General features: G+C 46.6%; 1 protein-coding gene across 1 annotated transcript in view; it reads left to right on the top strand.

Moving 5' to 3' along the window:
- Window positions 1-12984, top strand: part of TEKT3 (tektin 3) — a 121397-nt gene extending 108413 nt beyond the window's left edge. Inside the window, exons 7-8 of the mRNA XM_085616806.1 lie at window positions 10717-10871; window positions 12592-12984. Coding sequence (XP_085472932.1) covers window positions 10717-10871; window positions 12592-12808 — 372 coding nt within the window. The 3' untranslated portion in view covers window positions 12809-12984. The remainder of the gene's footprint in view (window positions 1-10716; window positions 10872-12591) is intronic.
- The last annotated feature ends 1216 nt before the right edge of the window (window positions 12985-14200 follow it).

The raw sequence follows: 14200 nt of genomic DNA, 5'->3' as shown, positions 1-14200 counted from the left end.
GCACAACATTAGCGTGACATGTCACCTCTAAGTCAAGCTGCAGTACAAGTTACTGGCTTTGGATGCACTTGCAAGGAAAATGGACAAAACTAAGAAGCATCTCTACTTGACCTTTATCCTTGGTTTAGCACGATGTACATCGTCAGAGTCACAAGTAGTCAAGGATTATATTAGGGATGGGTAATTTTTTTATGCCTGTACATTCATGTGAAATTGGCAAAGGTTCAAAATTTCACTGAGAATTCTACTCTCCCCCTTCCCATGAAAATGTCGTACTCCAGGATGTACTTTTAGGAATATATACCCAAGCAGGAAATCATATAAAGAATGCTGAGAGCTGTGTTCTCGTAGATCCTCAATAAGACGAACAAGGGCGGGTGGCAGCGTAGTGATGGCGTGTGCTAATGCAGGGTGCTGGGAGTGGTGGCACTGGGAGCAGGGCACGGGGGCAAGTGCAGGTGGAAAGCGTTGTGGGGGTGCTCACAGACCGGCAAACTTTGGTGTGGAGTTTGGGGGCTCAGAGCAGCAGGTGAGGGTGGTGCTGCATAAAATCACTCCCCCCAATGCCCTAAGCAGCCCTTTGGGACACTAACTGTTTGCCACTGCTGCTCAGGACTGCTAACTCTGTCCCTCTTTTTTGTATTTCAAAGGCTTTGCAGCTTTAAAACATGTGGAAAGTTGTAAATCTACTGAATTCAAAACATCATCCAAGATCGATTTGATGTGTATATGAGCCGGACTGGTGCATCCTGAGAAATCCTTTTGCAAGCAGAATGGTACAGTGGAAACTGGTAAAGAGAAAACCAATGATCACAGTAGATGGCTGCCATGTCCACCATATACAAAGGAAAGCAGGAAGCCCAACCATCTTGTGTAGCCGTGCACATGATTGCCTATATTCACATATTCTATCCAGGTTAAACACAGACATTTGCCATATGTGGTTGCGCTGCTTGATTTGCTGAAGCCAACACAGACAAAATGGAAATCTTATTGTTTGGGACGGATCCCCGTCCAGGATGAGTAGGAGCTTGGCCCAATGGCGTTACCCCTCTGCCCCCTCCAACAGTGGTGGCTAGCAATTTGGGCATTATGTTTGACGCCCAACTCTCATTTGGGGCGCAGATATAAGCAGTGGTGAAAGCTTGCTTCTGGATCCTCCACATATTGAAGACGTTTCTTCGCTTGCTCACATATGAGGCCCATGTTACAGTGGTCAGGACACTGATTCTTTCTAGGCTGGATTATGCCAATGTCCTGTACCTGGGTCTATATCACACAAAAAGGAGGTAGGAATGTGTTTTTCGGTAGTGGCAAGTGCTCTGTGAGTAAAAACTGCCCTCACTCACAAAATTGTGAGATGCTTCATCATCGGGCTTGCTAACTGACACTCCTGCGCAGCCCAACACCTGGGGTGGAGCAAAGGGGAGGGGAACACAATACAAACATAAGGTAGCGGTATCACCTCAGAAAAGTGCAGCGTGTGGAAATTAAAACTTGCTCTGATGTGTTCCTGATACTATTTTTATTCCTGGACCACCCGGCCAGATTTCAGAACATGAAGGATGGTGGCGAAGGGATAAAGTTAGGATAACTTCACCCCACCTTACTGCAAAGTTGTCGATATGTTTCTTCCGATTCGACTGCGCCCACAGTATTGGGTCACTCCGGCATTCATCAGAACCTTCAGGGTCCCAAATACAACACCCTCTAATCATAATTTTGGATTTGCTGGGTTATTCCCTCCAAGATAGGGTTTCAGTAACTCACACTCTCAATAACTGAGTTCCGTTAATCGATTGGCTAGGAGCGGCCCCCTGTAGTTACACATTTGTGAAGGTGAGACTGCTGCCTGGCGACTGCCTTCCTCTCGCCGTGAAGACATTTCTTCACTTGCTCCTACATGAGGCCCATGTTACAGTGGTCAGGACTCTGATCATTTCTAGGCTTATTATGCCAATGTCCGGTACCTGGGTCTCACAGAATATCTGATTCAGCTGTTTCAAGTAATGCAGAACCTGGCAGTCTGCCTACTGTATAAACTGCCAAAACATGTATTAGCATCATCAATTCGGGAGCGACTCCACTGGCTGCCAGTTCATCAAGGGCTAATGTATAAGGTGCTGATGCTAACACATCAAGTCCTTCACAACAGGGGGCCTGGGTACCTTAATAAACGGATTAATGAAAACAACCCAGTGAGGCTGCTGTGCTCCAGCAATGCTGGACTTATCACATTTCCTCGCTTACAGAGACAATCGAGGGGAGACTCTACCTTTAAGATCAGAGCTGCGTTTATGTGGAACCAACTTAGTTTACCTGAGCTCTATCTTAGAGGAAGTAAAATATAAAAAGGAATGTGAAACTACTTTTATTTAGACTTCAGCAATGTTAAGATTTCTGTGAGTCTCTGCCGTGATTCCATTCAGTGCCTAAAAAAAGCACTGGGAAACTCCTCTGAGTAGCTGTGCACTATGGAAGACTCCTTCATCCATTCATTCATTCATTCATTCATTCATATATGTGCTATACTTAGACATGCACGAAGATAGGTAAGCACCCAGTTATGGGGAAATGGTCAGGTCTTTAACAAGGGACGCCAGACACCAGACTCCACAGCAGGGGTGCAGATAAAAACATCTGCATCCTGAGAATAATTCAGGTCCTCCTAGGGCTTAATTTGAGCTGGTTGTTGTCAGTGGGGGCAACCAGTACTTACTTTTGGAGACCCACACTTATTTTTCTGCCTCAGACATTTGCCGCTCGCAACAGATGAAAAAACACATCAAGCGGAAAGATGGGGGAAGAGAAAGATAGAAAGGGAGAGAGCAGGAAACTGCAAACGTGTGCTAAAGCAGGAGGGAGAGTCTGGTAGTAGATTAAAGAGTCCTGAAGTGAACTAAAGACTACAGAGCTTTGTTTTTTGGTGGCCGAACATTTAATTACACCCGCTATGGGCTCTGAGAAGAGCTTCAGGCACCAGCACTCATTCATTTACAAATTAACCATTGGGGCCTCGCCAGCTAGTCACCTGATAGCATTGTACGAAGGGAAGCAGCCGTCCTTACTATGGTCCATGCCTGCATTAACATCTCTTGTAGAAAAGTTGGGGACCTGCAGTGGGCTCACTGATTGTCTAGTCGAGTGTAGTGGATGAAAAGCATGGGACAGGCCTGAAAAAAAACCGAGAGAAGAAAAACACAGCTTCAGACGCGCATGCCGAGGACTTCTACCCCAACGCCCCTTTGCAGGACAGCGTCTCAAGGGTTATGAAGAACTGCATTGATAAGTCATCCCAACTGCAACTTTCTGAACGGGATCTCGGTGCTAAATTGTCCACAGGAATACGATCTGAGGGGTTGGCACAGAAATTGGGCATAACAGAAAATAGTGATTCTCAGGCTAGAGACTCTGGTGAAGACATCTGGGGGATTTCGGGCAACCCCTCCTATGTATGCCGGAGTAGTAACCTACTAAGCTACTGCTTGCGACCAGATGTGGCATCCTGACTATTCTCTGCATCATTGATAGCATCTTGATTTTCAGGTGATTATTCACAGAAAGCTATTATAATAAGACAGGAGTATAGTGCTCGTTCAGTTCCTGCCTATTTATTATTAATTGTTCCAAAATAAACACGTGGAAAGGCAGGGCCGGAATTAGTGCTAGTGGCTCCCGGTGGGACAATCCCCCACAACCAATGACCGCCTCCTTGCGTTCTCTCACTACCACCCAGCAAAGTGCCCCATATGTCCTCATTCCTAAGTTATTGCTAAACGCAGCCCCCCGACCCCCACCCCCTGAGGCCAGCGCCCCGTCCACATGTCAGCGCCCAGTGCGGCCGCACAGGTAGCATTGCTCTAAAGCCTGCCCTGCGGAAAGTACCTCTGCTTTAATAACTGTTTACTTAAACAGGGGCGAGGCCACAGGCTGCTTTCATTTAAGTGTCACACTTCTGCGCCTGGGGCACATGTACTGGAGTGCACTGCAGAAGTTTTTATATCTGTTTACTGAACTGCATGCCCCTCTGCAGCATGAGGTAACAGCAGGAACGAAAATCACTTGCATTACTTTGGACGCTGAATGCTAGCAAAGTATTATTTTTTGACGCTGTGTGGCATACAAATATTAAAAATATAACATGACTTTAAGTTTTGTGCGTTAGACACCGCAGTGCCAGACCTTGGTGGATTATGTACAAAGAGAGAGTGCACACATGAGGGTTAGATGGAATAGACATAGGTAAAACCATATGAGGCGGATTTACTAAGAATTCATGCAACGCAGTGCAGCAAGGCAGGCTGCTGTTGTGGGGAAGTGCTGAAGTACTTAGATGGCGCTCTTCAGCTCTCCCTGCGCTGGCGCACTTGAGGCTGCCTAGAGCCAACGCAGGCACCGTTGCACCGTGGTGCAAGGGTGCCTGCATTACGGGCAGGGTTGTTTTGTGCAGAAAAGGAAACCTTCCTCCACAAAATCAATCCTTAGAGGTCTACACCTCTTTCTATGTGTGCTGCAAAATGCAGCACACATAGAAAGAGAAAGTAACAAGGGAAAAGTAAATATATTTCTCCTTGTTACACCTCACTGGGGAAGGCGTGGCATTTTGATGCATTCCCAGGTTTGCTATTCTATTAAATATGTGAATGCACAAAAATCCATGGGATGCATGCCTGGGATTGCCTATGCTCCACCCATAGAACATCTTCTCAACGTAAATAAGGCAAGGCAGCATTATCCACTGCCTTGCATTTATTTGTGTATAGTAAACCAACCAAAGTGGCTTTGCATGGCTTAGTAAATAACAAAAATTATTTTGCGCCGGATCTGTGTCACAAAACTGACGCAACCCGATGCGACATCAGTTTAAACCTGCCCCTGAATAGCCTGATGCAAGTTGGAAACTGCCTAAAGAGGTAGACCGCAAAACAGGGTTTGAATGCAGTGTAAGAATGCAAACATACGAGTACAAAACAATTACTCATATTATTTGGATATTGATTGACCAGTCAAAGTCACATCATGCACAGTGTATAATTTGTAAAAAAACAATAATTGCTGAGGGGTCCAAAGATGTTCTTAGGAGCCTGCAGCGATTGCCAGTGTTGCCAAAGGCCAAGGCTGCCTACTCTTGGTTCCATCTCATGCCTTTTTAGGTCTCGCCTGAGCCAGCGCATGCGCTGCTCTGGCGAGACATTTAGTGAGTGGGCTTTAAACAGCCTACCACAGCTTTATGGGTGGCATACTGTGTACGGTGACGCGCACAGGCACGAGCAGAGGCGCCATCTGGCTTTCCTCTCGCTCTCCCAAGCGTGCGCGCCTCGCTCCGCCTCTCTGTCTTGCTCACCCCTTCCCATCCCCCACCACAGAGAGAGCCCACTACAGACCATGCCTCGTGGCCGCGTGTCTTTTTTTTCAAGCGCCCCCTTCCGCGTTTTACCTTGCATGTCAAACTTCCCATGAAGTTGGAGCCGTCCCGCTGCATCGCTCGCGGGCACCCTTACAGCCCGCGATCGCGATCAGTTTCTGTTTTCATTTCATGCTTGCTCCCCCATCTTGGCTACAGTATATTAGAAGGTCATGTTTAATTTTTACAAAACGCGCGCTTCCCACAACGGGCTTTAACTTAAAATATGGCAGCTTTATATTTACAAAAGAGCGATTGCTGCACGCCGCGACATCACTTTAATTATGTTTTTTTGTGCAATGCGCCACAGCACGCTTCACATTTAACATTACGGCCCTGCCTTTGTTTTGCTGCACGGCTTGCCTAAATGAACTTTTAATTTCACCACAGCGTAATGTCCCGCATTAGCTTGAACAATGGTAGTGGCACTTGCTCCCCCGTTCCACGCCTTGGCTAGAGCTACTTAGGTCACGATTTACGGCAGATTCTCCTGGCGACAGCCGATCTATTCATACCTTAACCAAGGCCACCTCCTCCAGCCAATATCATACTCTCCATACAAGGCTCCTTCAGAGCAACATTGGCGGTAGCTTGAGTTGAGAGCTCCTGCACGGGTGAGGGCTCGAGGCTCACCACAATCCAGTGCAGGGGACCACCACCAAGACAACAGAGGCTGCTCTCACCTAGAGGTTGTGCTGCCAGAGACCATGCAGACCACTCCTATCTCCAAGGAAGCTCTAGAACCACTGAGAGACCCGCAACTACACTGCACAAGCCTCCGGTGGTTCTGTCGTTCCGATTGTTAGTTCGCTCGGCTCATCTGTGTACTTTTCTCCCACCCCCTATGTCTTGCACTCACCCATGTGTGTTAATGCCCCTTCTTTGTTTTGTCGCTCTGCTCTCTTGCCTGTGTACTACTTTTCTCTCCATGCTGCCCATTTTGTATACTTCTTCCCGCTCTCTGTGTTGCTCCCGCTCTTGCCCCCTATGATGTGTTGATCCCGCTCTTGCCCCCTATTATGTGTTGCTTCCACTCTTGCCCCTGAGTTGTGTTGCTTCCGCTCTTGCTCCATGTGTTGTATTGCTTCCACTCATGCTCCCTGTGTTGTGTTGCTTCCGCTCTTGCCCCCTGTGTTGTGTTGTTTTCGCTCTTGCTCCCTGTGTTGTGTTGCTTCCGCTCTTGCTCCCTGTGTTGTGTTGCTTCCACTCTTGCCCCCGTGTTGTGTTGCTTCCCCACTTGCCCCTGTGTTGGGTTGCTTCCGCTCCTGCCCCCTGTGTTGTGTTGCTTCCGCTCTTGCCCTCTGTGTTGTGTTGCTTCCTCTCTTGCCCCCTGTGTTGCTATCTGTGTTCCTCATCCTCCCTGTTGCTATTCATTGACCCCCCTTTCCATGTTGCTTCCTCGTACCCACCCTCCATGCTACCTCCACCCTACCCACCTTCAGTGTTGCTTCCGCCCTTGCCTTTTGTGTTTCTTCCTTCAACCCGGTATTCTATGTTGCTTTCCGTGCTATAGTTTTTGATTCCCACCGTCTTTCCGTATTGCTGCATCACTCGCTGGCACCCTTACAGACCGTGATCGCGATCAGTTTCTGTTTTCATTTCACGCTTGCTCCCCCATCATTCTGTAGGATCTGCCTCATTTGTCCCCACAAAAGGACACTGCGTAAAGCATTCTGGCTTGCTTATAATCCGTCGCCTCTGAGGCCCGTAATCGATCTCATCATCTGTAATAGTATTCCAGCCAGAGGCAGCATTCTTTGCCCACTTCTGGACTGCGTTGGACCATTCTTCTTACCAAGGCAGGGGCAGGAAAATGCTGCAAAAATCTGACCAGAATTGTTTCCACCGTGGGCGCTTGTAAAGAGCCCACTAGGTCCCGTTGGTTAGGAGCAGTGGGAATGGCAGATAGCTCAGTGTGTTCGGTGCATGCTACGGGGATCTGTGTGTAACACATAATTCTCACATTCCAATGCTGGCACGGAAAATACATCCATTTCACACATTTTAATTTTATTTTGGATGTTTGAAAAAAGATAAATTCTGCCATTGTTGCCACCTCAAAGCACTTTTGAAAGATGGGCTATCAAAGGGGTTTATGAAAGAACAGAGGTGCTAAAAAAAACAAGCATTTGCAATGCAATAGGTTTCGCAATTGCGTGAGTTTGACCTATTGACATTGCAAATAACAATGCCTTTTATTTTTGTTTTCGTTTTTAAAACAATAAATAAAATGCATTGTCATTTACAATGCCAATAGCTTAACCCTACTCACCCATAGCATCTACAACAAGCATTGGCATAGCCAATAGGTCTCGCCTTTGGGACCATATAAGTGTTTAGCCATGCAACGGTTGATGTTGTTGCACCAAGGATATTGTGCTGCATAACTAAATACTTACAAGGTCCCAAAAGCAAAACCTATTGGCTATGCCAATGCTTGTTCATCATCCGACTCTTCCTGTTCACTATCTCACTCTTGCAGGGTCGTTTTCACCACTACTTTCTCCTTTTGTCACCATTTTGCTACCTTTCTCTGCCTTCTTCTTTGTCCCATTTCTGTGCTTCTCGCTTCTTCAAGAGTCCTTTGATTCCTGGTGGCACCACAAGCTTGATTGTTTGCCCCATTTATCAGTGTATTTGCAGCTGTATAGCTAACGGAACAGCCCAAGGTGAAAAAACAGAAAAGAACAGGGATGAGCCCAGTTTTATTGTGTTCCTGCTGCCACCCTCACTGTCTCTGAAACCATGGGTAGCAACAGCGTTAGCGGGGTACTAAGGGGGGAATCAGTGGTAGTACCTGCTAGCCACGGCCACCACTAAATGATGCCATTGACCGATCAAATGCATTGTAGCAGGTGTACACTACTGGGTTGAGTTGGCATTTTGTAACCAGGAGCCTCAACCCCAAATCTTCCTTCTGGGTGAGGCGTAAGGCTTAGCAATGGACTGGTGTCCCAAGGACATTTAGCAGTAGAACAGGTTAATAGTGTCAATATCTGCAATGGAATGTGTGGCTTGCCATCTCCCACAGCATAACATTATAAGGGGTCTGTCATGTGGGGAGACAACACCATACATATTTTATCATTTGCAGGGACAAGATAACCGATCAGGATGTATAAAGTAACAAAGCTGCATCGTCCTTGGAAAGGCGACAAAGATATCTTATGTATGTAACATGAGCAAACAATACACATATACCATGTGCCCTTAATGTTGGCTGAATTTGCTCTCCCAATAAGGTCTTCCAATTCCCAAAGTTTGTTTTTTGTTGGTGTTGGAGGCCAATGATTACTGATGAGGCTCGGGTTACAACAGTAGCTGCGAAGTAAACTAATGTCGCCAGTGAAATGCTGTCTCCATCTTCAGGATAGCTACAGGTGAGCTCAGCTACTAGGATATGTGACTTCCCATCACTTCCTATGGCACCCGTGTAGGGGAGAGCCTCTGAATGAATGGACATCCAACCACTTCATACGTACAGGACCCTGAGGCAAGTCTCAGCATGGGCATTCATCTCTGCGTCACCTTGGCAACAGAATGATACACCAGTTGTCTCATTCTGAGTGCCCCAAAACTGTACCCAGTGACTCTGCCTCATCAGAGTTACCAATTCCAGGGCCATCTGCAACTATGGTGAAGGGGTGCTGCATTACCCAATCTTAAGGGATGCCGCATTGTTCCACTTAGAAACAAGGAATTAGCTGGCGAATTAGTAATTCTTGTACTGATTCTCCTGGTTATTTTTTATTTTGCCCTGGTATTTCACCTTAAGCCTCCACCTGCCTTCAGCAGGTGGAGTTTCCTGGTCAGATATCTGTGACTGAGGGCGACTGCAGGAATGGTAATTCCGCTGATGTCGATAAATTCCATCACAACCTTATTGTATTTGATATGGCAGGCCACCAATCAAACTATGGGGCACACTAGCAAATGACATGCATACAATGGGTTCCGTAGAAGATCATGCGCCTCAGAACAATGGGGAATGAAGGGGGCCTACTGGCATCCTCTCATTTCCGTAAGGACTGAGTCTTATTGTAGGAGTGGCTTTTGAGGTTCCAGGAAAAGTGGTCTCATGGGTGAATGCAGTGCAGACCAAGCACTAACTTTGCTAAGGCTGCCAGGGATAGGCTGCTGAGCAGTCTTGCCTCAGTATAGAGGTATTTCAAGGTTGCCATGCAGCCTAATGTATGACTTGGAAATGGACTCCCATACTTGCTGGTGATGTAATAAATGACAAGCAGTGGGGGCCGTTTGGGCCTCTACTGCACCTGCTATCCTAATGATAGTGCTGCGTCTGTCTAGGTGCAGTGCCAAGTTATTCAGACAGGTCCTAGCACAATGGAGATAAAGCTACACAGGTTGCAGACAGACCCTTGCATAGTGTTTTGGTTCCAAAAGAGGATTCTAAAGAATCCTCGATTTGATGGCCTCTGGAATTTGTCCCAAGTCTGAGAAATCTCACTGTCCCGAAAATTACAGAACTTCAAGAACCCTACAAATCGGTAATCAATGTTTACCCCGAAACTTTTTAAACACAGGGAATCACAACGCGGTCGTTACAACGACCCCGTTGTGATTCTGCATACCATTACTCCGCAAGTCGGAAGAACGACTTGTGGAGGGGGGGGGGGGTGGTGTTGGATTTAAAATCCAACACCCTCCCTAGTGGTGTCCGCACAGACTGGAGTTGGAATAGTAAATTATACTATTCCAACATCCAGCGCCCCTCCTCCACAAGTCGTTGTTCTGACTTGCGGAGTAATGGTATGCGGAATCACAACGCGGTCATTGTAACGACCGCGTTGTGATTCCCTGCGGGATAAAAGGCGGCGGAATAACGTCATACATTCCTACAAATCACCATTCTCTACCATCGTAGATTGAACCTTAATGTTCTGGATCCCAAAAGAACTACCTTTATCTTTACGATAGACAAAGATACGGGATTGTCTTACTCCCCATTTCATTGCGTGCTTCATATTGTGTCCTATTGACTCTAATCATTAGTGCGTCAAAGTTTACAAAGCATTTAATCTGCTTGGACCAGTTTTCTTGGCTCTACATACGTTTTCTTTGTGCTATGTTTTCAGTGACCAAATGAGCTATTTCCTGTTGGTAAATACTTTGACGCTGATCTATTGACTTATGTGCTTCTGTGTCATACTAGGTTTTGCTCCACCCAAGCTATCCCTGGCAGTGTTCCTCCGCCACCACACCATGATGGGTCTGAGGACTCATGGGCGTTATGTGACAGGTCTCTTACATTATTATTATTTGACGTTTTCCTCTTTTCTGTTTAATCTCAGACTCTTCAAGAGATCTTCCAAAGTGAAATGACCATCGAATCGATCAAGAAAGCAATTAAGGATAAGCAGGCACCCATGAGAGTGGCTCAAACGCGGCTAGATGAGCGCACAAGGCGGCCCAATGTGGAACTCTGTCGGGACCCTGCACAACTACGGTAAGGGCTAAACCTGAAATGATCCGACAGGTATGATGACACCAAGTCAGGAATAACTTCCAATCAAGGGTCAATCAAATATGGCAAATGACCAAGTGTGGATTTGATCTACTTACCAGGCATAGTTAAAAAAAAACCGCAAATGATATGATTAACAGATAACCAAACGGATGTGACTGACCATCTTCATTACAATAGAAACACTATGCATACGTGCTATTACCCAGGGTACAGGGATGTCTCATGCTCATGGCTCCTTCTATTTCAATGTCGTCTACTCCAAGTTATTTTCGCTTCATGTGTATTTTAGCCCACTTTCACTTCTACCATATTTAAATATCTCTGGTCAGTTTTGTAACATATATAAGTGCACCTGATAGTTTAGTACTAGCTGCCTACCCCCTTACATGGCACCAGCTACTTGAACAATTAAAGGCCAAGAGGACAGATTTGTTTATTAATGAAATCCTTTCCTGTGTCCTGGCCCCCAAGTTTATTTCCAGGTAATCAGCTACCAGAAAATGCCATTGCTTAATTTTAATTTTCATACTATGATTGGCATAAAGCAGAATATTAGAAACCCACCCTTAATGTTCCAGAGGTCTGACTGAGGTGCAGTGCATGTGCCTTAGTATGGTCAGATAGAAAGGTTGGGGCTATTTCTGATTCTGATGTCTTGCTAATGTCACACAGGTTCTGGAGTCAGGAGGGTACTGTGGGTGAGGTAAGCGGGGCACTGTCTGACTCTAGTATGTAGGGGCAAGCATGCCCTGGGATTGGGCCCTTGCTGTCACTGTCTTCTATGATATTATTCTCATAATCCTGCGGTGCATCCTCCATCATGTTCCTAACCGTCTCCTCATTTGGCAAACAACTGTAATCAGGTGTACACAACTTAGTAGTGCTCAGAGCAGGGATCCCACTACGCTGTGTTCATGCCCAGAGTGCCAGGCGGCCCATGCCCGGGTGCTCTGGGATCACCAGGTACCAGGGACTGTCCCTCAGCCCTGTGGAGAGGACTTCCACTGCTAACCTTGCTTGATAATAACTTCCTCCTTTAGGCCCCGAACTCCTATGGAAATGGGATGGAGTGTAACCGGCTGTGCTTCAGCTGCACTTCCATCATGACTTTCTGCACTGCTGTGCTCTGCTCAGCGAGAGGGAGGGCCCAGAGGGCCTTCATGGTTTCACTGCTAGTGTCAGAGTAAGCAAAAGTGGCAATGTGGCTGTGGTACTGAGGGTCGGATTCAACGGGGGTGCAGTGTAGGCATCTCACTGGGGTCTTACAGAGCCCTAGTTAGCAATTCTTGCTCTGGAAAAAGAGGTGTCTGTTTGCCACTGTGGTCGGGGACACTGTTGGGGACCAGAGTGTGCCAGTGTACCAATATGGGTACCTTTTCCAGTGCTAATTTAAGCAAGGAGTGGGTTGCTAGAGTCAGCCAGAGAAAAGGCCAGCGTAGGTCCCTCACTCGGGTTAGACAGAGTCCCAGATGCTTACGAAATGCACTGAAAATGTGAGACAAAAAAGTATTTGTGCTTGAGTGCCAGCGTAGGTCTAGAGTGCCCTGAGTGCCTACATAGTTGCCTTGGTGATGTCAGGTTACGCCCAAGTGCAGAGTGCTACCTTGGGGAGAGACCTTGCAAGTCATGTGGCGTGATGTTTGTCCCATTGCCTCCGACCATGCTCACGTCTCGCGCTTGCCCGGGCTCTGTCTTGCAGGTTGGTGAATGAAGTACATGAAATTGACGACACCATCCAGACATTGCAGCTGAGGCTGCGCGAAGCCGAGGACACCCTGCAGATGCTGGTCCACACCAAGGCCAACCTGGAGCACGACCTCTCCATCAAAGCCAACTCGCTCTTCATCGACCAGGAGAAGTGCATGGGCATGCGCAAGTGTTTCCCCAGCACCCCACGGCTAGTGGGGTACACATAGGCAGGCACTAAGCTAACTGGCATAACCCTAATAACATTTTTAAAGTGTGCCGCAATTACTTGGCCTCACTGTTTTAATGTCTCTATTTTTTTTCCCTCCGTGTTGTGTTGATATGTGACTCCATTTTCCACATTGAAAAGTATAATTAATAGAAAAAATAAATATATTATATTTAAGACAGTCTGCTTATCATTTTCCGATATCAAATCCAGTGCAGGGACGTGTAGTTGTACAGTAAAAAAAAGTACACCGAGCTCAGGCTTCCATACCGCTGTACCCAGGGAAGCTTGGCCTCAGCAGCCCAAAGCAACCAATTGTTAAAAGAAATGTATCGCCATGCAACGGGACAATAGCTCTGAACAGCTGGCAGTACGAGGAGCCGAGCCACTTGCATTTATTTATTTATGTGTTGTTATATAGCACGGACATTACCCAGAGATGTCAGAGCGCCTTACAATAGAGCAAAATAATGTTACAGGAGAAATTTTGAGTAACATGGTGGTAGGTTAAAATACATGTAACTACTACTATTACTCATGGTGAGAGTTAGATATTTACAAATGACATATTCATTGCAAATTACAGATTTAGAAAAGTTAAAGTGATTAGGGTTACATAAACGCATAATATTATATTTACAGAGCTGAAGCAGAAAGGTCGTTGTAGCTCTCAAGGGTGCCATGTAACAGGCAAGGTCACGCCATTAAATGTGAGGGCGTATGCCTGGTGGGGAGGCTGGCGAGGAGTGTTACTGACAACAATGTCTTTGGAAGAGAAGAGTTTCATGGTCCATTTTGAAGTTCTGAAAAGAGGTGATAGTGCAGAGGTTTGGAGATATGAATTCCAAGTTCTAGTCGCATTACCTGAAAAAGATTGTGCCATCAGTCTTTCGCTTCTGAAAGTTGGAGGATCGAGCGGAAGATTTTCAGCATGTCATGTAGGTCTAGAGCCACCTGATACCCTGGGCTTGTTGCCAAGCTGCATATCAACTGACTGACTGTCTTCGTCACCATCTTCTTCATTCAGGTGAGTCTGACTCTACCTTGCAGGAAGGGACTGGCGATTCTGCAACTCTAGCATTTTTCTGCCGTGCTGCAGGCTCAGGAGCTCCATTCAGAGAAAGATGGGCTACAGCCATCCAGCGATGCTGCCCCCCTTCTATAGCCACATGCAGTGAACAGCTGGGGTGAATGTTTTTCCAGGGCTGATTTTGGTTTCCAGGGCGACCCTGCTGCCTTGAAATGTGGGTTTCTAGCCATGATTTGAAAGCAGGTGAACATGAGAGACCACTCACTATTTGCTCTTCCAAAGCATTTCAGAGGGGTTCCTGTAATGACGAAACAGGCGGCAAGGCTTAGCACGTTTTTTTTCTCACAGGAGCACCAACAACTG

Source organism: Triturus cristatus, chromosome 7 (assembly GCF_964204655.1).
Source record: "Triturus cristatus chromosome 7, aTriCri1.1, whole genome shotgun sequence".
In the NCBI taxonomy this organism is placed as follows: Eukaryota; Metazoa; Chordata; class Amphibia; order Caudata; family Salamandridae; genus Triturus; species Triturus cristatus.
This window is presented reverse-complemented; position numbering and strand designations above follow the sequence as displayed.